Source organism: Prenolepis imparis, unplaced genomic scaffold (assembly GCF_030444845.1).
Source record: "Prenolepis imparis isolate NDT839.2.m4 unplaced genomic scaffold, iyPreImpa1.0 SCAF_12, whole genome shotgun sequence".
Taxonomy (NCBI): domain Eukaryota; kingdom Metazoa; phylum Arthropoda; class Insecta; order Hymenoptera; family Formicidae; genus Prenolepis; species Prenolepis imparis.
The window spans coordinates 14,358,385-14,382,270 of record NW_028141170.1 but is presented as its reverse complement, the minus strand read 5'-3'; the positions used below and the strand labels follow the sequence as shown (position 1 = coordinate 14,382,270).

General features: G+C 34.3%; 1 protein-coding gene and 1 pseudogene across 1 annotated transcript; both read right to left on the bottom strand.

Annotated features, from left to right (window-relative positions):
* Positions 1 to 15,344: 15,344 nt before the first annotated feature.
* LOC145943402 (uncharacterized) lies at positions 15,345 to 15,953 on the bottom strand. Its single transcript, XM_083050916.1, has one exon. It carries the CDS (start codon positions 15,951 to 15,953, stop codon positions 15,345 to 15,347), a length of 609 nt encoding a protein of 202 aa, XP_082907042.1.
* Positions 15,954 to 17,225: 1,272 nt separating this feature from the next.
* Positions 17,226 to 17,978, bottom strand: LOC145943401 (uncharacterized; annotated as a pseudogene).
* Positions 17,979 to 23,886: the final 5,908 nt, after the last annotated feature.

Below are 23,886 nucleotides of genomic sequence, written 5' to 3'. Positions count from 1 at the left end.
ATGAGGAAGAGGAAAGGAGAAGAAGAGTGGAGAAAAGGTTAGAGAGAATGGAGACGTTGGAGAGGCTATGGAGGAAGAACATGGAAGGAGAGGAGAGAATAGAAGAGGAAAGGAAGAAAGAGAGAAAGGAGGGTCAAAAGAAAGAATTGGAGAGCGGAGAAGACAGGAGGTGGAGTGAAGTGGTAAAAGGAAAGCGGACAGAAGAGGAGAAAGGTGAGGAAAGGATGGAAGGAAGAAGGGGAAGAGAGAAAAAGAATGGAGGAAGAGTTGGAGAAGAGCTGACGGAAGATGATAGAGAGGAAGCAGTGCAGAGGAGAATGCAAAGACAGAGTGGAAGCGAAGTGACGGAGAGAGGAGAGAGCGGAGAAAGAGAGAGGAAAGGAGACGCAGGCGGGAAGAAGAGAGAAGGGAGGAGAGAAGAGTACGAGAGGGAAGGAGGTGAGAAGACAGCGAGCGGAAAGGAGAGTTGGGGGAGAGAGGGAGGAAAGAGAGATGGGAGGGGAAAATAGAGAGAGGGAGAGGGGGGGTGATAGGAGAGAGTCAGAAGGGGTAAGTAGGGAGGAGGAAAGAGTCGGGGGAGGGAAAGGGAGAGAGATAAGTGTAGAAAGAGGGGCGAAGAGAAAGGCGGAGAGTAGTAAGAGGGAATGGTGGTGGAAGTTGATGGAGGAGGAGGTTGGGAGTGAGGATAAGGGGGAAAGAGGTAAAGGGGGAGGATAGAGGGAAAAAGGAAGGAAAGGGGGGATGGTAGAGGGTGGAAAGGAGGAATGGATAAGGGGGAAGTGGGAAGGGAGAGAGTCAGAAAGAAAGAAGAGGTTAGAGGGGAGGGGAAGGGAAAGGGGGGAGAGAGAGAAGAGAGAGGAGATGGAGAGGAGGAGAGTAAGAAGAAAGAATATAGTTTGGAGAGGGATAAAGGGGGAGGATGAGGAGGAAAGAAGATCGATGATGGATTGGCTGATGAAATGGGCTGTAGGGAAGGAGGTGAAGGTGAGGGGGGTTAGAGAAAGGACGGGCGAAGGGGGGAAGAAAGTGTTGATAGCGGAACTGGAAGAGGAGGAGGATAGGGAGAAGTTGTTAGAAAGAAAGTGGGATTTTAGGAGAATGTGGGGTGTAGGTATAGATGAGGATTTGACGATGGAAGAGAGGAGAATAAGGTGGAAAATGTTAGAATGGGCGAGAGAGGAGGAAAGGAAAGGGAAGGAAGTAAGGGTATGGAATAGGAAGATTGAGATAGTCAGAGAGGAGTGGGGATGGAATAGCGAGGGAGAAGAATGGGTCAAAAGATAATGGTAGGAAGCTGGTAAGGGGAGAGGCTGAGGAGGACGGAGGGGTAAACCTAGGCAGAGGGGGGTAGTGAGGATAAAGAGGAGGTAGACCAGATGAGGAAGGGAGATGGGGAAAGGGCGAGGAAGGTTAGGTTAGATTATTGTGAGGTCTCCAAATGGCCAGGTTAAAGAGGTGAAATTTGTGTAAAAGGGTGAGGGAGAGAGGAAAGGAGGATAGGTATAGGGAAAGGCGGGAAGAAAGAAAGGGGGATTGTAGGAGATTGAGGAGTGTAGACATAGATGAGGATGTGCCGGAGGTGGAGGGGAGAATAGGAGGGAAAAGGTTAGAATGAGTGAGAGAGGAGGAAAGGAAGGGGTAGGCAGTATGGGTAGAGAATAGAGATAGAAATGGACGGGAAGGGATGGGTGGGGGATAGCGAGATAGCGAGGGAGAAGAGTGGATCAAAGGATAAAGATAGAGAACTGGTAGGAGGAGAGGCAGAGGAGGATGGAGGAGTAGATATAGTTAGGAGGAGGGTGGAGGATAAAGAGGAAGGGGACCAGATGTGGAAGAGAGATGGGGAAAGGGTGAGGGAGGTTAGGTTAGATTTTTGTGAGGTCTCCAAATGGCCAGGTTAGAGGGAAGAGAAAATTGTAAAAAAGGGTAAGGGAGAGAAGAAAGGAGGACGGGTGAAGGAAGAGGAATCAGAGGTCGGGGAGACAGGAAGGAAGGAAGGAAGGATGACACAAAAGGAGAAGAGAGAGGAAGTGGAAGTTATGACGTATATGTATTATATGTTATGTAAGGTTGTAAATAGAGGATGAAGATAGATGGGTGGCTGTGAGGGGTTTGGTGGTCCCTTGAAAACGCCCCGCAATCCCTTAGGGGCAGCGGAATAAATATGAATGAATGAATGAATATACGAGCCTGTTTTGGGACCAGTAATTTTTAAAAAATTTACAGTGCCAATCTATATAAATCTTAATTTTATACTAGTACTACTTTTAAATATATTTCAATTATATAATTAGATATCAAGAGTTGAATTTTGGATTAAAACAATTTTAAGAATAATATAATAATTAAAAATGATTTATTTTTTCTTCTCTCATTATTATAATGTATAATGTAATGATATTAAACTGATTTTAATTTGACTGGATTTTTATTCTTATTTTATTAAAAATTGATATCGATTTTATATAGAAGCCTTCAGCTTCTGCAGCATTCAGTTTTTTTTCATAACATTCTATTTTATCAAATTGATAAATTCTTATGTTTAAAATATAGCAAGTTTATTTGCATTATTGAACATACGGCATGTTCCGGAACTGATAAAAAATTTTTAAATATATTGTACCTTTCTTTATATATTTCTATATAAATCTCAATTCTAAACATATAAATACTACTTTGAAAGATCATTTCAATTATATAAGTAAATATTAAAAACTAATCTTTGGATTGATCTTTGATTGAAATTTTTAAAAATTATTAGTCTGAAAGTTTGGTTCTCTTTTCTCTCGGTAGTATGTATAATGATATCTTTGATTTTGGTTTTAATTAGATTTTTATTATTTTTCATTGAAACTTGATATCATTTTTATTTAAAAAAGCAGCTGTTGAACCTAAAATTGAAATTTTTTCTTTATATAATTCTATCATCACTATTCCTGTGTTTTACGATGTAGCAAAATATGTATCCTTGAATATATGGCATGTTCCGGGACCGTTAAATTTTTTTTTAAATCGGGATGCCTATCTTTCTATATAAATCCTAATTCTAAACAAATAAATACTACTTTGAAAGATATTTCAATTATATAATTATATGTTAAGAGCTAGTCTCTGTATTAAAACGATTTGAAGACTATTTTAATTATTATTTATAGTTAGATTAATAATTTATTATTAGTTAATTTGTTTCTCTTTCTCTCATATATTTTCTTAACAAATCAACAATTTTAATTTGACTAAATTTTCATTATTTGTATCCTTCTATATATATAACTCTTATTTCTAGTAAAATTAATGGAGGCCTCGTTTGAGCTAAATAATTTTTTATTAAAACATGATATTATTTTATTATAATATAGCTTTTGTAAACTTCTCAATCTTTTAAGGTTTTCTTATATTATGCTGAACATCTCAATTATGTTTGTTTTTTTATAATAGTTTTTATAAAAGTTAAAATAAATAAAATATATAATATATAACAATTAGATAAATAATATATATTATGTGTGAGTGTGGACTCTCTCTCTCTCTCTCTCTCTCTCTCTCTCTCTCTCTCTCTCTCTCTCTCTCTCTCTTCGTCGTCAATGTGACATGACGTGTGTAACATCGCTCCATAAAATTAACAACTTTTAATTAGTTAAAAAGTGTAGGAAAGTGATAAAAAGTGTTCGTACTTGTTCCAATACAAACCGGGGATAGCCATGAGTGTCATCTAGCCGAGATATGTTGTTTTGTGCGCGTAAAAACTATATTTCTCATATGGAACATCGAAGTCTTGTACGACAGGTAGACATTGCACAAAGTGCTGACGTGTGTATGTGATCGCAAAGGTAACTGACTGCCAACCTTAGAACATATATAAATGGAAGGGGAATAGCAGTCTGAAACTAGATCTTTATATCGCTTAAAAGTTCTACTACCTAAGTATTTTTATGCGCTATGATTCTAAACTAAACAAAAAATAGAAATATAAAAATATATTTGTACTTTCATTTATAAATTTCTTATCGCTTAAGTTCTTGTTGAAATAGATGATCTTGATTGAATGAACGCGCATCTGATACGACCGCGCACTCATACGGTCTCTTTACCTATTACTCTTATATATACGTTCATTCGCCATACTGTGATATAATAAAAGTAACACGTGTGCAAATCTATTCAGTATCAATCCTTTATTATCACTGAATCCATCAGGTTATGGGCCCAGATGACACCGCAAATAAAGGAACGATAAGTAGAAAAATTAAAGAGAATATAATTTCCAAGTGAAATACTGTTTCTCTTTTTAGAATCGCTATAATAAATTAGACCGCGTGTGTATAACCAAAAAGCGAACATGTCGCATGGCGCCGGGAACTATGGTTCCACGCTACACTTAGAAAAACTACAAGGTCGCGAAAACTACAGCACATGGAAATTTGCTAGGCATATCTGCAGCATGAAGACCTATGGGACTGCATAGAAGCCCCACTGGGAGGATCGATATCCACTGATCAAAAACGCGTAACACGCGCTCGCCCAAAAATAATACTTTTTCTGGATACGCTTAATTACGTGCATGTACAAGATACAAAAACTGCAGCTGAAGCATGGGAAAAATTCAAGAAAGCATTCGAGGACACAGGACTCACCAGACGGGTAGGACTTCTCCGTACTCTCATTATCACGCAGCTCGTAAACTGTGCTTCTGTTAATGACTACGTGAATACATTGATAACAACGGCGCATAAGCTTGCCGGAATAGGCTTCAAGATAGCAGACGAATGGATAGGAACACTACTCCTCGCAGGCTTGCCAGAAGAATATAAACCCATGATAATGGGACTCGAGAACTCAGGGACCCCCATCACAGGAGACGCTATCAAAACTAAACTGCTACAAGATGTAAAATGGGAAAGAAACATCCTCAATGAAGGTAAAGAATTAGTTTTCCATTCAAAATCAAAAAATCAACAATTTCAGCACAAGACAACAATCAAAAAGGGCCCACGCTGTTACAATTGTAACAAATTAGGCCATTTGGCAGCAGATTGCTGGAAGCGAAAAGAAAAGGCATCAAAGGCGAACACAGCTGAGAGAGAAAATCTCAGAGCATTCTACGCACTACATTCTACAGGAATCATTAATCAAAGCGAATGGATCATCGACTCTGGAGCATCAGCTCATATGTCAATGAACCGCAGCTGGTTCTATGATATGCAAAAATTACCTCCAACAAAATATAATTGTGGCGAATAAGGAACGCCTGTCAATTGAAGGAAGTGGAAACATTATACTGAAAACCAGCGATGGAAAAGAAGAAAGGGACATTTGCGCTAAAGAAGTATTATTTGTTCCAGGTCTGTCGGCTAACCTGCTCTCAGTGAGTAAAATAGCGAAACAAGGTAACAAAATTGTATTTGATAGTGATGGCTGTAAAATTCTGGACAAATATTCTGAAATATTAGCCACCGGAACACTACAAAATGACACTTATAGGTTAGCTAAACCAAAACAGCATGCATTACACTCCACGCAATACATTGATCTGGATAGGGAATCTGGCATAGGCGTCTCGGTCATATGAATCCGGAATATATGACTCAATTGAGAGACCATGGAGCGAGTGGAATTAATTACAAAAAGGGTAAACAAGAAGTATGCATAGTATGCGCCAAAGGAAAACAAACCAAGCAAAAATTCGAAAAACAAGGCAACCGAGCCGAAGGATTACTGGATCTGATACACTCCGACTTGTGTGGACCAATGGAAAATAAATCTATAGGAGGAGCCCGATACATGCTCACATTTATTGATGACCACTCAAGGAAAGTGTTTGTATATTTTTTGACCTCTAAAGATGAAGTACCAAAAAAGTTTGAGGAATTCAAGACATATATCGAGAAACAAATGAATCGACCGATCAAATGTCTCAGAACGGATAATGGGACAGAATACATTAATCGTCAAATGGAACAATTTCTACGCAAAAATGGAATACGCCATCAGACGACAATCCCATACAATCCACAGCAAAATGGTACAGCAGAGATAATGAATCGGACCTTGGTCGAAAAAGCCAAATGCATGTTAGACGACGCCGGACTTGAAAAGAAATTTTGGGCAGAAGCCATAGCTACAGCAGCCTACATAATAAACCGTGCACCGAATAAGAATTTGAACAAATGCACGCCGGAAGAAATTTGGACTGGAAGAAAACCAGACATAAGCAATTTTTACGCATTTTTGGATGCAAAGCCCTTGCACTTATTCCAACCCAACAGCGAAAGAAATGGGATGTAAAAACAAAGGATTGCATTCTACTTGATTATTGTTAAGATTCCAAAAGATACCGACTCTGGGATATTCAGGCACAAAAGGTAATCAAAGGTCGTGATATCAATTTTATTGAACTTCCTGATTCACAGATTACACCAGAGCCAAAAAATCGATGATATACGCACCAATTTTAAGTGACCTTGACACCGACACACCATTAAGTGAGAGATTACAAGAAAAGACTATACAAGAAGAGGATGATACCTCAGAAGAAGAACAAAGTTCCGAAGAAGAAGAACAATCAACCGCGACGCAACCAACAAAATATAATCTTCGAAGATCCAATAGGCCCAAAAAGCCTAAAAATCTAGATGACTACATAGTCTATTCAGCAATAAAGGAAGCTGCCGATTCATCGACATTTGAAGATGCTCTCGATCGCACAGATGCATCAAAATGGATGCTTGCAGTGGAACAAGAGATCAAGTCATTAATTAAAAATGACACATGGTCTCTGCAAGAATTACCACCTGACAAGCAAGCCATAAAATCCAAATGGATATTCAAAACAAAAAATAATTCCAAAGATGAAAACATAAAATACCAGGCCAGACTGGTTGCAAAAGGATACGCACAGAAAAGAGGACTCGACTATAAAGAAACATATGCACCTGTAGTCAGACACAGCTCTATTCGACTTTTATTTGCATTAGCCGCCCAAAAGGACCTGAACATGTATCACATGGACGTGGTCACCGCCTTTCTCCATGGAGAACTCCAAGAAGAAATTTATCTTCAACAACCCGAAGGATTCGTAAATCAACATAAGGAAGATCAAGTTTGTCGCCTAAACAAGGCGATCTATGGCTTGAAGCAAAGCAGTCGAGCATGGAATGCAAAACTCGACGAAACTCTACAGAAAGCTGGACTCTTACGTTCTAATTACGATCAATGTATATATTATTTCATTCACAAAAATAATATGATTATAATAGCAGCTTATGTGCACAATTTATTAATGTTTACTAATTGTGAAAGTTACAAGAAAACAATAAGTAAAAAACTCTCTGATAAATTTGAAATGAAAGACCTCGGCGAAGCCACAAACTGTCTGGGGATTCAAATTACGAGAGACAAATCAAACGGAAAAATCTGGCTGGATCAAACTCAATACATATCACAGATCCTTGAAAAATTCAACATGAGCGACTGCAACCCAGCCGTAACACCTCTTGAAGTCGGGCATGTTTTAACCAAAGATCGGTCACCGACTTCACAGCAAGAAATAGATGATATGCATAACATTCCATATCAAAATGCAGTTGGATCAATAATCTACGCATGTCAAGGTACAAGACCTGATCTAGCCCACGCAGTCGGGACGATCAGTAGATTCAATTCCAATCCTGGGAAGGAACACTAGACAGCAGTTAAAAGAATATTCAAATATATGAAAGGAACCATAAACCTTGGTTTAGAATTCAACAAAACTGCAGAGCAAGAAATCACCGGATATGCAAATTGGGCATCCGATCTGGACGAGAGAAGATCAATGACTGGATATTCATTCACACTTCAAGGCGCAGCAATTAGGTGGAACAATAAACGACAACCCACCGTCGCTTTATCTACAACAGAGGCCGAATATATGGCCTTAGCTAGTGCAACACAAGAAACAGTGTGGCTACGAGGTTTAGCCAAAGAAATAGGCTTAAATACAAACAAGCCTACGATAATATATTGTGATAACCGTAGTGCAATTAATCTCAGTCAAAATGCGAATTATAGTGCGCGTATAAAGCATATAGACACAAAACATCATTTTATAAAAGATAAGATTAAAGAAGGTCAGATTAAATTAATTCATATTCCTACTACTGAAATGCCTGCAGATATGTTAACAAAGGCAATAACAAATATAAAATTGCAAAAATGTAATAAAAAATTAGGATTAAAAGTCGTAAATAAGTCAACATCTGATACGACCGCGCACTCATACGGTCTCTTTACCTATTACTCTTATATATACGTTCATTCGCCATACTGTGATATAATAAAAGTAACACATGTGCAAATCTACTCAGTATCAATCCTTTATTATCACTGAATCCATCAGTTCTATTCAAGCAATCGAGGCTTGAGCGTTTAAACTTTTCGCAAGGTCGGTAGCGTGAAAACAACACGTACATAAAATAGAAAGCTTACACACGTTCAATTTTAAGAAATTTGGAAAATGCATGGGTGCCTAATAATTTTAATTTTCAACGACCGTATGTATATACAATCGAACCTCGCTAATTCGAGATCGAAGGGAAGAGAAAAATCTTCGAATTATAAAGATTTTAAAGTTTTTCGAATTATCTAGTTATTTAGCTATTTCGATTGTTTAGCTACAATATATATATATATATATATACAGGGTGTCCTATGATTGAAGGTCCATACTTTAAGGGCGTGTTGCTGATGCCATTTAGAGTAAAAAAAGTCTAATAAACATATGTCCGCAAATGCTTCCTAACAGAAATACAAGTATTGAAAGTTGAATATTCAAAAAAAGAAAGACATTTAGAAAAGAAAAGAAAGACATTTAATTTAATTTGTTCATTTACAAATTCTGTTCAAAATTACATCCTGCAGATTGAATACAAAGTCTTGCCCTGCGTAAAAGTGATCTAACAGCTTGCTCCATCATTCCAGGAGAATTTCTGATTTGTGTTGCCGCATCCATAATTCTGTTAATAAGTTCATCCCTATTGTGAGATTGTTTCGCATAAACCATCGACTTCATATGCCCCCAAAGAAAGTAGTCCAGGAGTGTTAGGTAGAGATGCGCACGAGACGAGATAAATCTCGATCTCGTCTCAAAATCGGGACGAGATTCAAGATCGAGATTACTTGTAACCTTCGAGATTGATATCGAGATTCAGCATATCAAGATCTTGACGAGATCAAGATTATTTAAAATTCTGGTCGAGATTTGGACAAAATATTTTATTATTTCGATCGACGACACATATGGCACCGTGACTGCTTTGCCGTAAAATTGGCTTATGTGTCGCGTAACATAAGGTTCTCACGTAAGGTGGCGTAAGACGCTATGGGCCTATGGCAATGTACGTGTTTTGTTAAATTTTGTTAAACACATTTATTTACTTTTGTATTTTTACTTACTACATTACCTTTGTCTAGAATTTTAATATAAAATTGCTTATTGAAAACTTATTGTTCATATTATTTTAGGAGTTACATTTACAAAATTATAAAATGTAAATATGTAAACATATACAGGGTGTTCCATGTAACATAGGAAAGCTACAAGACATCCAGTATAGATTCGAATTATTAATAACTTTAGAAGATGCGCAAAATAATTGACAATAACTTTTGTAACTAATTTTTTGGTCTAAAATATACAGCAGAGACGCTATATCTTTTAAGTCTTTTAAGAAAAGTTAAGGTAGGAACACCAAGTATATATAGTATACAGTATACATATTTTTCTGCTAAAATTTTAACAGATACATTCATTTATACTCACAAACAAACTATTTTTTATATTGCCAATCTCGTCAAGATCTCGTCGAGATCGAGATCGAGATCGAGATCATATATTCGAGATTCTCGAAAATTCGAGATCGATATCATGTATTTTAGATTTTTCGAGATCAAGATTGAGATCGCAGAAATCTCGTCTCGTCTCGTCTCGTGCGCACCTCTAGTGTTAGATCTGGTGACCTGGGAGGCCAAGAAACTGGAAGGCCAAGAACACCTCTTCCGATTCAACGGTCATGATACGAATTATTATACAGACCGACAGAAAATGTAAACAATACCAGGCTGATAAAAATGTAAATAATAACAGACTAATAGAAAATGTTTCACATATTTATATCAACTTTTAATGCTTGTATTTCTGTTAGGAAGCATTTGCGGACATATGTTTATTAGACATTTTTTTACTCTAAATGGCATCAGCAATACGCCCTTAAAGTATGGACCTTCAGTCATGGGACACCCTGTATATATACGTAATATAGTAATTAAATTTTTTGCAGAATTTCAAAATACTTAATTTATAATTAATTAAATAATTTTATTAATTTTAAATAAATAAAGAGATATATGCATAACTAACGATAAAAATATGCCGAATATTTATTTATCATAATAAATAATAATAAATTTTCATATATTGGACAAACTAAGAGACATCTCAATACCCGCCTAAAAGAACATAAAAATAATATAAAATTGCATGAGAGCAATTATTCAGTAGTAAGTAAACATAGAGTTGAATTTAATCACGATTTCGATTGGGATAACCCGATTATCTTACATAATGAAAAACACACCAGAAAAAGAGAAATAGCTGAGATGTTTTATATAAAAAAAGTTTAATAATACCCTTAACCTACATAGAGACACAGAGAATTTAAACATTATATACGATAAGGTTATTAAAATCGTTTAATGTTTGTTGCTCTAGGACTTAAATATTCATAGTTACTGATTAATCATGTCACAAGACACACGTATTATATTTATTATTAACTATCCTGACATCGCATATACCATTTATATAATGGCATTTCTTTTGACACCGTAAATAATACATCTGACTGTAAGTTCTTCTATACTTTTGTATCCAATCATAACCATGCCATAATACTGTATGTTTAAAATATTGTAATAACTGTTTCAGTTCACATTTGATAATGACCTAAACCTAAGGTCGAAACGTTATGAATTTTATCTAATAAATGAATTCAAATTAGTCCAGTTTTTGGTTGTCATTACAAACTTCCTTCTATATAATAAATAATACGTTATTGAAAAAAAAAAAAAAATTATGACAGCCCAAAGTTCTGGGGAACCTGGAATCCCGGGATTACTATTCTTGTGCTCTGCCGCTGCACTAGCGGCACCGATCGAAAGTGTGTTTTTCTTTAGGCCTCGTAACGAACCTGACAATTTCTCTAAACTTCGGGAAAAAAAAATTTTTTTTTACAAGGCACATTGGACGAAAAGCTCGAACACGGAGCAACTTTTTTTCGATGTAGATTCACCATACCAAAGGAGATCAAAATCGGTGAAGAGTCAACCGCGACCTTCCCTTGTTAGATAATTAAACGATAATATAATAGGTAATTCGGTCGGAAAACAACACCCGGTACGTAATCTAAACGCGATACAAATGCTGGCGAATTAATACACGGAACTATTATTTTTCGCGAACGATATAAGAATGGACTATTTCGAATATACGAAGATACTCTTAAGTCCTAATCACCTTGACAAACCTTAAAAAAACGGAAACTTGATCGGCAAATACGTTGGTATTGATAATTGCGTCTCCCGAGTCCCCCCCTCGCTCCCGGCTCGAAGGTCGCGTAAATCAGATACTAATAAAATCGGTACGTAGACTATCGGAATCCTAGACGGTAATTTCGTGAAAGGTGCGACTCTCGCAGAGTTGCTATCTATACGGTAACGCTAACTCGCAGAGAACGACTCACGCAAATTCCTTCCTTAAATCCCATGACTTTAGTCCGAATAAACATCGATGATTCTCACTTTATTGAGTTTAATTAGACGGCACGATATGGTACGGTACGAGACTATAATAAAAATCACACTTATTATAATACAAATGTTAGTAACGACGACTGTCGGTGGCAACTTCCCTGAGAGGAACCCCTCGCGTTACCCGGTGTAAGCTGGCCTCGCGGTAGCGATAATTACGGAACGATAATGTTCCCCAAACGAAATCGGTAATTGTAATATATCTCGTTAATTAGGTGCAGCGGTATTCCCTGTACGAAACTTATAACTCGACGCCAGCCTGCACCGGGACTTATTTCTATTAACTACCTGAGCGGCGGCTTGCAATATTGGTAGCGAAGTTCTCAGCGTGGTCGGGATGCTTCCGGGCTCGTCCTCACTATTTGATCGCTTGCCGAACAGTGTCTCTCTCCGAGAGAGTCTCCCGGTCCTTCGAGTCCCGCGCCGATTTCCCGCGCATCCTGCCGATATTCAACCGCCGAGGGGTGGGTTTTGATCCACCCATCGATCGCCCGTCTTTCCACGTGTCATCGCCGTGGATTTCGGGAGGAATAGATTTCGTCACCATTCGGTATCCTTGCTGTTGTATAGCGGTGTACGGCGGATATAGTTGTTTCAGGCGTCGGAACTGGCAGGCTGGCCAGGCCTTACTCTAATCCCTCCTGATGCTTCGTTTAGCCATATGCGGGGCCCTCCACCCATTCTGCAGCATGAGGGGGCTCGTCGGTCTCCTTTGTCGAAAAAACGAAATGACTTTCCGAACAACCTAATACATTAATCAACAGGGTAGTTAAATTAATCTACCAAAAACTAGCCAAAAATTTGTCTAAGTTACGACTTTTTTGACCATATGGTTGTGGTCCTTTTAAAGTATAACTGAGATATTAATTAAATTTTTAAGCGAGAAAAATATTGGTCCGAAAGTCGCTGAATCGGGAATCGAACCCGAGTCTTTCGCTTGCCGGGCGACTGCTCTTATCTCTAAGCTATTCAGACCCCCCGAAACAATACTTCTCTCCTTCGCTTTTGTATAGTTATTTGTAAATAACGCTTTGTTATCCGCCGGCGTACGCTAAACAGTTGGAAAATTCATCTATACGGGTGGTTCCTCCATGATTAGGTCCAGGAGCAAATTTAAATTTTATGATTATATATATATGTATCACGGTATTCATTAATTTTTTCTTGCCCTCTATGTATAGAATACCGTATGCCAATGATTTATATTTTTATTGTTAAAATATGTTTTTCTAATCTCACTATTATTACTTGTATCACATTATTGCTAATAACAAAAATGCTTATGATTTTACAATTTCTTAGCATGATTGCATATTAAACCTTTTTTATTTAATCCGTGATAGAACCTGGCAGTCTGTGATTTATGCTAATGTTTCAACTGTGATTGAGATCTTGTACGAAATTGAAAAATTCATACTTATTTTTGTTATTATTCAAAAATGATATTTATTACAAAGTAATATGATTTACAAATATTTAATATTCTGTGCATTTGAGCGTTATTACAGTGCAATATCATGATACAAGTAAACATAATAAAAGAAACGATTAATGTGTTCTACGTAATTTCTTTTAATTTTTCTTACTTTTTTCTTATCTTTTAAGGTAAATGGCCCACTTTCTGACCTTTTAAGTGTAGCAAGAACAGTTTTTCTTTATTTGTGGGAGCAATATAAGATGAAATTGATAACAAATAGTTCTATCGCGTGAATCAGAGTTTTCTATATAATATACACCTATTTTGCAAGTAAATTGATCTATAAATTATAATAAAGTTATTTATTTAAAAATATCAGTCCATTGACGGAGTTTTTGACCCTCTGCAAACACCCATGTCGCACTTTCTGACTCTATCGACGACCCAATTTCTGACCCTTCACGCTGTCACGTAACCTCACAAACTACTGTGTACAATTTTACGAACTTCAACATAAGAAAATGTTTCTTTATTGTTATATTTATGTATACTTAAATAAAACAGTAAGTACCCACAATACTCGAACAATACAATAATACATAACAATATAATAAATACTTTATAAAAACTAGGATAATATTAATGTATTGTTTTTTTTGTTTTAATTTTTTTAATTTGTCGTTTACCATCAGTATCGAGCTGCGTTCTTTTTACTTTTTTCGTTATTTCTGTTTTTTGCTTTTTTTGTACTTTCTTCGCTGTTTTTTCAGTTTCTGCTTTTTCTTTTTTTATTATTCTTGCTGCTTTTGCAATTTCTGCTTGCTGTTTTTTAAGTTCTGCTTTCTTTAAATGCTCCTTCTTTTTCAATTCCTTTTCCTCATCTTGTCTGCGTAATTTTTCAGCTTTAGATTTGTGGTATTCTATCCATTTATCGGATGTGATCATCGCTGGCAATTTTTCTTTATTGCGTCGCTTATTTGGCAGTTCTTTCTCTTGCGAAGGCCAAAACAATGCATTTCTAAATGGAGAAGGCACATTTGGAATCGATTTAGTTCTGAGAGAATTTTGCGGAGTAATTTCGTTTAATTTTGCATTTTCTTCTTCCTTGTTTGAAGAAGTTTGTGGAGTCAATTCCTCTGATCTTTTGTCAGTAATCTCCTCAGATAATTCAGAAATATCAGCATCTATCAATGCAACATTATTTAATTCATTTATGTCCGGTATTAATTCTCCGTTTGGACTGATCTGGTAAAAGATACAATTTCCTTCGGTACACAAATCTGTAGCAACTTTATCGTCTGCGCTGTGTATCATTAAATCGAAGAAAAATTCGTTTATAATTTGAGAATTATGATTGACTATACGATCGAATCAGATTCATCTCTTTCAATGTCAGCCTTTTCTTTCGCACCATTTGCCGCATCTTCTCTGTTAATCTGTTTAGAATTAAAATCAAAATACCGCGGTAAATAAAAATCTATAAGTTATAATTATATTAATATTAATATTAACATGTTATATTTTAATTAAATTAAATATTAACATTTTTTATTAATATATTGTTTGTTATTTATTGTTATTTATTACTTATTACTATAATCCAAAAAAATCTTTAAAATACCATTATTCCATCTTCATTGTGTCCTCCATCAACGACGCTTTCTGTTAAAATTTCCTGACCGACATTGTTACCTTGGACTTCATTCTTAATTTTTCGCCAAAAGTGATAGAGGCTTTCATCTTTTGCTGCACCATTCCATTCTTGGAATCCTCTTGAGTCATTGAAGTTTTCTAGGAGTTCTTTGTCGATGTGACTTTCGATGAAGAATAAATGAGCTTTTATCCTGATTCGGTCTCTTGAATTATTTTGAGCAATTCTTCCAGTATCCACGGAATTTTTGAAATATTTTTTATAATTAATTGCATCTGCTGAGAATGGATGGAGTCCAGTTGAGCGGAATCCATTTTGTAGAATTGATTTCAAATCCAAAGTATTTAAAGCTTTTTGCAAAATCGTTGCGAAATTTTCTCGTTTTATACGTTTGCCGTCATTTTCCATTCGCCATTGACGAATAGACTTTGTTCAAGCTATTTTCAGTGGATGAAAAACTCCAATATCCATCGGCTGAAAGATGTGTGTTGAGTTTGGATAGAGAGCAATGAGTTCGATTCCTTTTTCTCTACAAAACTCACTTAATGTCATCGTCAGATGGGAAGTATGTCCGTCCAGATATAACACAACTGGGAATTCGAAATTATTTTTTATCAGCCATGGGTAAAAGACATTGGCAATGTACTCATAAAAAGTTTGCCCAGTCATCCAACCATTATCAGAGTGTCCGATGCCCCAATCGTGTAGGATGCTTGCTGCGATATGACTAGGAATTCTCTTATATGGAAACATTATCGTCGGTGGAGCCATTTGACCTTCCGCATTGCCACAGAGGAGGATAGTCAGGCATTCTTTTTCGTCATTATTTACAAAATTATATACAGTTTTATCACCCTTATGGACTAATACTTTATTTCCTTTGGGATTGAGAAAGAATGCTGATTCGTCGCAGTTAAAAATTCGAGAGGCGTCGATATCGATGAGAGACTTCGGTTGCAGATACTCCGTTACGTTTTTAAACCATTCTCGTAGCTTGGCTTCTGTCACTGAGGCACGACTGTGTGTCAAATTTTGAGACATTCTTTCGCTCAGTTGGTCATGACGAGCTCGAAAAGCATCGTACCAATGTCGTCCGGGACGATTCTCTTTGAATATGGTTTTTTTATTCATACTATTAAGTAAAAGTTGAACACTATCCAACAGTTGATCACGTGATACAGGGAATCCATTTTCGCTCATATGAAAAACCCATTGTAATAAAAATTTTTCATTGTCGTCTCCAAGTATGCACTTACACCCTCGACGTTTAATAATAGGCACCAATGTTCCACGCTTTTTGTAAAGTAGTGTAGTTTTTGGAATGTTATACTGTCTTGATGCTGTACGAATCGGAACCCCTGATTTCACTGCATCTAAAGCCTTCTTTAATTCTACGTCTGTGTACGTTGGAGCATTTTTTCTCTTTGGCCTGTATAAAAATTTAGATTTTGATATTAAGTATATCAGATATTAATTTATTTTATTACAGATTATGTATTTTGTTATATTATTTATATTTTATTATATATTATTTAATTTACTTTAATTTATATTAATTTATTTTTACATTATATTATAAAAAAATTTTTAATTAAATAATTTAGATATTATTTAATGAGTAGCAAATTCAGGGTCAAAAACTACGACATAGCTGCAAATACGAAATCCACTAATTGACCTATTGAATTTAATCGAAAATCCAACCTCCAAACAAACACTTATGTGTCAGAACGAAAATATAGCTTTTTTTAACTTAAACATACAATGTTTATTGCATTTTATACTTACATGTTTGTAAAAATTCGTAAATACGATGCGACTTGCGCTAGACTACTCACACAAGAGAAAAGGAAAAAATCTTTCTAAAGCGTAGCTCGCTATTTCAATCGAAAGATTTATTATTAATTATTCATTTTAAAACGTCAAATGTTTTACAATTGAAAGTAGTACATAGCGCTATTTGCTTTATCGATAATTGATATGGTAATTAACATCAAAGAAAATTAATAAAAATGAAATATATCAAAAGAGTCAGTAAGTGCGTCAGGGTCAAAAAGTGAGCCGTTTACCTTAGTTCTTCTTATTATTTTTTTCATCTTCTTTCTCTTTTTTCTTGTTTTAGTTTATTAAATTCTGTTGCTTTTTGTACATTCATTTTTTAAATTTTTTATACATTTATCTGCCTCTAGTTTTCCTTATTTCTTTCTTAATTATTTTGCTTGATTGCAGTCTTTTTACACATGCTTAACATATGATTATTAAGTCTTTCAATCACCTATCAATTTTTCCACAAATTAATTTTACGCAATTGTTTTAAACGTTTGAAAAATTTTTCATTTTTCTGCGAGGTGCACTAGTCTTTTTTTCAGCACGATTATTGTATCTCGTGCGAGAGTATATTTTCACAGTAATCATATATCTTAATGTTTGCATTCGATGATTATAACACTCGTCATTAATATCAAACCATGTAGCATGTATTTTGTTTGTTTCTTGTATACACTCTGTAACAATTTTATCAAGAATTTGTGTAGATGCCCAATAATGCTGCCATGTTTTATTAAATACTAATAACTGTATTCTCATAATGTTTATAAAAAAACTTGTTGGGCGTATTAACTTTGTAATTGTCGGAGCGTCTTCATCTACGTTCGGATATTCTCTAAATTGTATGTATTTCTCATTTGCTGTTGACTTGTCCATTGGCGTTTTCATCATAACATTGCGACATTTAACACAATTACTTTTTTGAAAACTTCGACGTGCCACAAATTCAGCAAAGTATGCTATAGCATTGTCATCGTAACTGCTATGTTGCTCATTTTTGATATCTTCGTAATCAAAATATTCTTCGATTATATTTGTATCCTCTGCAAGTAACTTATCGATTTGATCTACATCATATTCTGGAACTGTACTGCTTGTTTCCATAACATTTTCTATAGCCTTAATAAGTTTACTCGGTTGATTAATAAGAGTCTCTGTTTCTGGGCATTGTACATTGCCTTTGTCACTCGTTTGAATATATCCCGTGGAAAGTATGTGCCTGATGGAAAGTCATACCATTCTTGCGGTCGGATTAGGATTAAATCCTCCGCGTTGTCGAAGTTTGGAAAATAAATGTTCCACTTGATTGCATAATCCTGTTGCTAATTCAAATTCTTCATTTTTACTTAAGAGTGTTTTATAAGTTGCAAGAATAGCTTTTATAATTATAATAAAGCCTTTTAAACAAGGTACTTTAATTATCGTTTCTGCTGATTTTGACCATCTTGAAATTTGACTATTCTACAAATTCTGTTAATAAAATCTCAATATCTGAATTTTTAGGGGATAATGGTCGTTTTCCATATTCAAACTATACGAATTGCAAGCATCGATAATATTATTCATGCGTTCTGCAAAATCTGCTGTAACTTGCCATGTATTTGTATTTAATTCTTCTTCATGGCCGGCTGTTTTTATCGCGGCTGCAAAAGTATGACTGAATAATTGGAATGCTCTTTTCACATTCATAGCTTCGAAACTATTGGGACGAATGTGCGCTTCTGTTATGTGTGACAATAAATTAGAGCTTCCTTTTGTGGAATTGTCGATGGACCATGTCGTTTAAAAATCGGAGTAGGAAGCAATAACATTTCCATCGCAATAGATGTTTCTATGCGTCCTGAGGAAACTTGCCAATCTTTTTACCATATGCGGGAAATCAAAGGAAGCGTAATATTTTTTTTTTATATATGAAAAATGGCTCTGATGTATCAACACCGAGTTGAGCATAAGCACTTTGATTGCATGTGCCTTGATCACATGTCACAAGTTGCACATCAGCACCTGTTTCATTTAATCTATCTAGACACTCTTTTAATAAAATAATTATATCATCCGCCTTCATACATTTTCCTGGAAGAAAATATGCTATAGGTTGACGCCATGGGTGCCGTGCATTTAAACTATCTAAACAAAACATAAACACACATTTAGCTTTCTCTGATTTTCTACCTAGAGGTCCGAGATCTACAAGGCCTTCTATTTCATTTAACTTGGATGAATATTCCTCATATGATTTAATATACATTTCATCCCACTTCAAAGCGCACACTCTTTCCTCTTGGAAGTCTCATCTTCTAGAGATCTCATCCTTTCAAGGCCGGAATAACCATCCCGGATTCCAGATTGACGTCAATTAGAGGAAAGTCCATCTCATTCAGTTTCGCAAATACTGCAGGTTTCCAAAACGTTGGTAAACAGGTCATTGAAATAATCGGTCGTACGATTCTCATCCATGAGTTAAAGTAATGAGTTAAAGGCTTGATTAATTCAAGTTCTCAAACATATCTTCTTTCAGGTAATATCCATTACTTTTGTTACTCAGGATCACGAGTATCTAAAATTCTAATATAGGAATTTACTATTATATAATTCTGCATTCTATTTTCAGTTCCCCTTTTAATGAAGTGTTATTTTCTTTACTCAAATATTTATGTTGATGCAAAGCAAGATATCAATAATCATTTGAGCCTCAATTCATTATGTGAAATTCTACTTTATGTGTTCATTTATGTTCTCGCAACAACTCAACTGCTTTATTTCTATTTAAAGTTTCTGGAAATACATTTAAATTTCAATAATTGTTTAGTTATATTATCAACAGCAGTTGAGTCTTTATCGAGTGTTGAACTTTATTTCTAGATTTATTATATTATTTACTATTATATGCAGAACTTCTTAACTCTGATTAATGTACGAGGCTTCTTTTATTTCTATAAATTCTATGTTTTGTTATGGAAATGAACATGTATATATATATAATATATGTGTGTGTGTATATATATATATATATATATATATATATATATATATATATGTCAGCCTCGATTAATTAAAATTGTGAATTCTTGACGTGTCCTTACATTTATTTACAGTCACAAAAAATTCCTTCTCACTTATCCGGAACAATTAGCACCAACACAAAAAAAAGAAAACTAAAAAACACGAAACTAAAAAAAAACGCAACACTAATAAACTACTAACACTAAAATAATCTAAACTAAAAAACTAATTATAGTTTAAAAAATAATGGAAAAGAAACAAATACACTAAACACGTGTACACAACACGCAAAATGTACTTACGAAAAAAGCTGCATTAAGCGATCTATCGTATAAAATCACGCTCTGAGCGTATTATGCGATGCGATCTGTAGCACAGCGCGAGTAGACTGATTATCGCGTATACAGATTGCAAGAAACATTTGAACTTAGAAAAATTTGAATGTAATATGTGAATGTAATCTATCTAAATTGTGCGTGCGCGTGCGTTTGCATTAATAATTAAATTCCTTGCAGAATTAAAAAATAATTTTTTATTTTTTTTTCATTACATAAGAAAATTCTTCTTTTTTAATAGTTAATTGTGAAAAAATATGCGCATAATTTTAATAATTATCAAATAATAATTTATCGATTGTTTTTACACATCATAACTTATTTAAATATACCTTTGAAAAAAAGCGAAAAAAAATGAAAAGAACAGGATTCGAATTTGAAACGTCCAGGGGCCCTATTCTTGAAATAGTTGCGTATACGCAAGTTGCACATTGCGAATGATCGCACCTGAAAATCCCTAGAACGTTATTCTTGACGGTCGCAACTGAAACGTATACGCAATTCTTCATTCGCAATGCAACGAATGGGTCAAGGCAGTCGGCAAAAGAAACGTGTATGTTTCGATACCAATATATGTACGTACAATTAGTGGAAAGAAAAAATGGACTTGGAGGATATTATGATGAATGTTCCAATCATTAATGCGTTACAAAATGCTGAAATAGTAGAGGAAGGAAGAGATCATAATATTCGATATAATCATCGTATTCAGGATGATCCTTTTGAATTATCCAATACAAAATTTGTACAATTGTTTCGTCTAAGTAAAGCCGCAGTAAGATATCTAATAGACAATGTCGAGCCACATATGAATCCGCAAACGAGAATATCTGCAATCAGCCCTACAACTAAGGTAATAATTCTAATATTTCTAATATAACAGACAGAGTTTTGCTTATTAACATAAACATTAAATAAGAAACTATTTGTTTACAGATTTTAACAGCATTACGTTTCTTTGCGAGTGGATCATACCAAATGGATATTGCAAAAAATATATACATGGATGTTAGTCAACCAACGGTTTCTCGTTGTATCCATGAAGTAATTGATATTATAACAAGAGAAGAGATTATGAGCCAGTGGATAAAGTTCCCTTCTACATTAGCAGAAATGAATGAACTACGAACACAGTATGTATACAAATGTCTTATAATTGTGTATATAAAAAAACAAAAGTTTAACAAAACATAACAAAATATTGGTAATATAATCAGAAAGAAATAAGGCAATTGGAGCCAACGCAGTGTGCATGGACATTGAATTCACGTGAATTTCCCGGCTCGTGTATTACATTGCAAAGATAATTTCATTCTCAGCTTAATATTTAATTTCACACTTAACATCTTGCGTCGGCTCCAATTGCCTTATTTCTCTCTGATTGTAAATCATTAAAGCCTTACTATTCAAATTAGTAATATAATAATTATTTTGTACATGTCGCATACATTACAATGTATATATATATATATATATATATATGTTATATTACTATTTTCTGTTATTTAAGATTCTATAGAAGATATGAATTTCCGGGTACTATAGGTTGCATTGATTGCACCCATATTGCAATTTTTCCTCCAGCAGAAAATAATAATCTTTATCCAGAACACATATATGTCAATAGAAAAGGATATCACTCTATAAATACTCAGTTGGTAATAATATTTCCATATTAATTAGGTTACAGTTTGTTATATTAATTATGTTACATTTAATAAAGAAATGCGTTGCAAAATTTATGGAAATAAAGTGTTACAACCTGTAATCTGCACATCTATAGTGTTTATAATTATTACAGATCTGTGATTGGCGATTAAAAATCTTGAATGTAAATGCACGTTTCCCTGGAAGTACTCACGACACATACATTTGGAATAATAGTAACGTAAAAAATGCAATGGTTCACCTTTATAGACGATATCCAAACAATAATTTCCATTTGCTTGGTAAGTCATGTGTTTAAACAATTATGTATTATATTTTTGTAAAAATTACAATTAACGCACAAAAACTGAATAACAGTTATATCTAATCTTTGTATTGAAATGTTTTGGGTTGTAGGTGATTCAGGATATTCTTTAAGACCATGGATAATGACTCCTATATTAGGTGCAGCACAAAATAGCCCAGAAGCTTTATATAACGTTAAGCAAATGAGATGCCGTTCATTAGTAGAACAGTGCAATGGACTACTGAAAATGCGGTTTAGGTGCCTGCTAAAACATAGGGTACTGCATTACTCTCCACCAATAGCTTCAAAAATTATAAACACGTGTGCGGTATTACACAACATATGTATAAGTCAAAATGTGCCACTGGCATTGGAGATGAATGATGATGATGATGGTAATGAAGAAATCGATTTTGGGATGTACAATAACGAAAATAACATTGCAAATGAAGAAAATGCAGTAGGAAGGAATATTCGCAGAATTGATCCAGATCTAGCAGCTGGCAGACTTAAACAACGACGAATGATAATAAATTATTTCTCTTAAATTTCATTTATGATATATACCGCTAGTACAAAAGTATGATAAAATAAACAAATTTGTTTACAGCCAAAAATGTATTTGTTCCTGTACTTTTTAATACAAATAAAGTTTGCAATATTAAACAAATATTTCTTATATGTTATATTATTACATAACATAATTACATTTCAATATTAAATATGGAAACAAAAGGAATAATTCTTACATAAATTTTTGGTAATAAAATTAAAAACAAATATATATATTTATAAGTACTACATATAAATAAGTATTATATCTTAATATTATATGTATATAAGTTTTTTAATTATTTATTAACTAATCAGCCTTTTTAATCTCTTAACTGCAATACAATCAATCATTAATGTGTACAACGTAATAATTTTTTGATAAATATTATTTATACGAAATTAACAAAACTAAATATTAAATTATAAATTAACATTGCCATAGTAACATTTGGAAAAAATTAAAATTTGTTATTGCCACAACTTCCATTTAAAATAAGCATATAGAGAAATATTTTAGATTTTGCAAGTATAAAAGAAAAATATTCATATTATATCAGTCTTGCATAATAAGTTTAAAAGAAAAGGAAAAATATTAATCTCTTCGTATAATATAAGCATTACGTGTATAAAAGTAATATTCAAATATCACATTTTCCTATCACACACGCTAATTTTTCATGCGCTTCCACCAATCTCTTTAAATTCTATCTTAGCTTCGTAATAACTCTTTTTTAGCCCATATGTTTTTTCGTAAATATTGTTTAACTTCGTTGAAATTTCAATACTATTTTTCAATTCCTTTTTTGATATTTTTTTCCCCTTTCCTGAATTGTTACTTGTTTCCTCATCTTCGGCTTCTTGTACACGAGTATTTAAATCTTTTAGTGTATTTTCATTTTTCTTAAAGTCTTTAGCACATTTAGCTTCTTCAGTATGTACAAAACTTTTTTTATCCGATACTTATTTTCTTTCTCACTCAATATTTGTTAAAGTATTTGTGTTTATTCTCTAACATTGCATTTCTGTTTTGTGGTGCTAAAATATTAATGTCGTTACTATTTAAATTTGTATCGTCAGGAATATTTGAAATATCATTGTCTGTATATTCATCTAAATATTCCACTTCCATTACACCCTCCTGGAAGACAAATAAACATTATAATCATTAATAATTATACGTTGCTAATTCCATTAATTGTTAACTTTATACAATACATATACACACAAACATTTTAAATTTGTTGATTTTAAATGTAATATGGAGCAAATCTATTTCACTGTACTACACTGTATATATAAA

Bases quoted from the DNA above. Each gene is read 5' to 3' on its own strand.
- LOC145943402 (XM_083050916.1), bottom strand. From the start codon at position 15,953: ATGTCTCAAAATTTGACACACAGTCGTGCCTCAGTGACAGAAGCCAAG.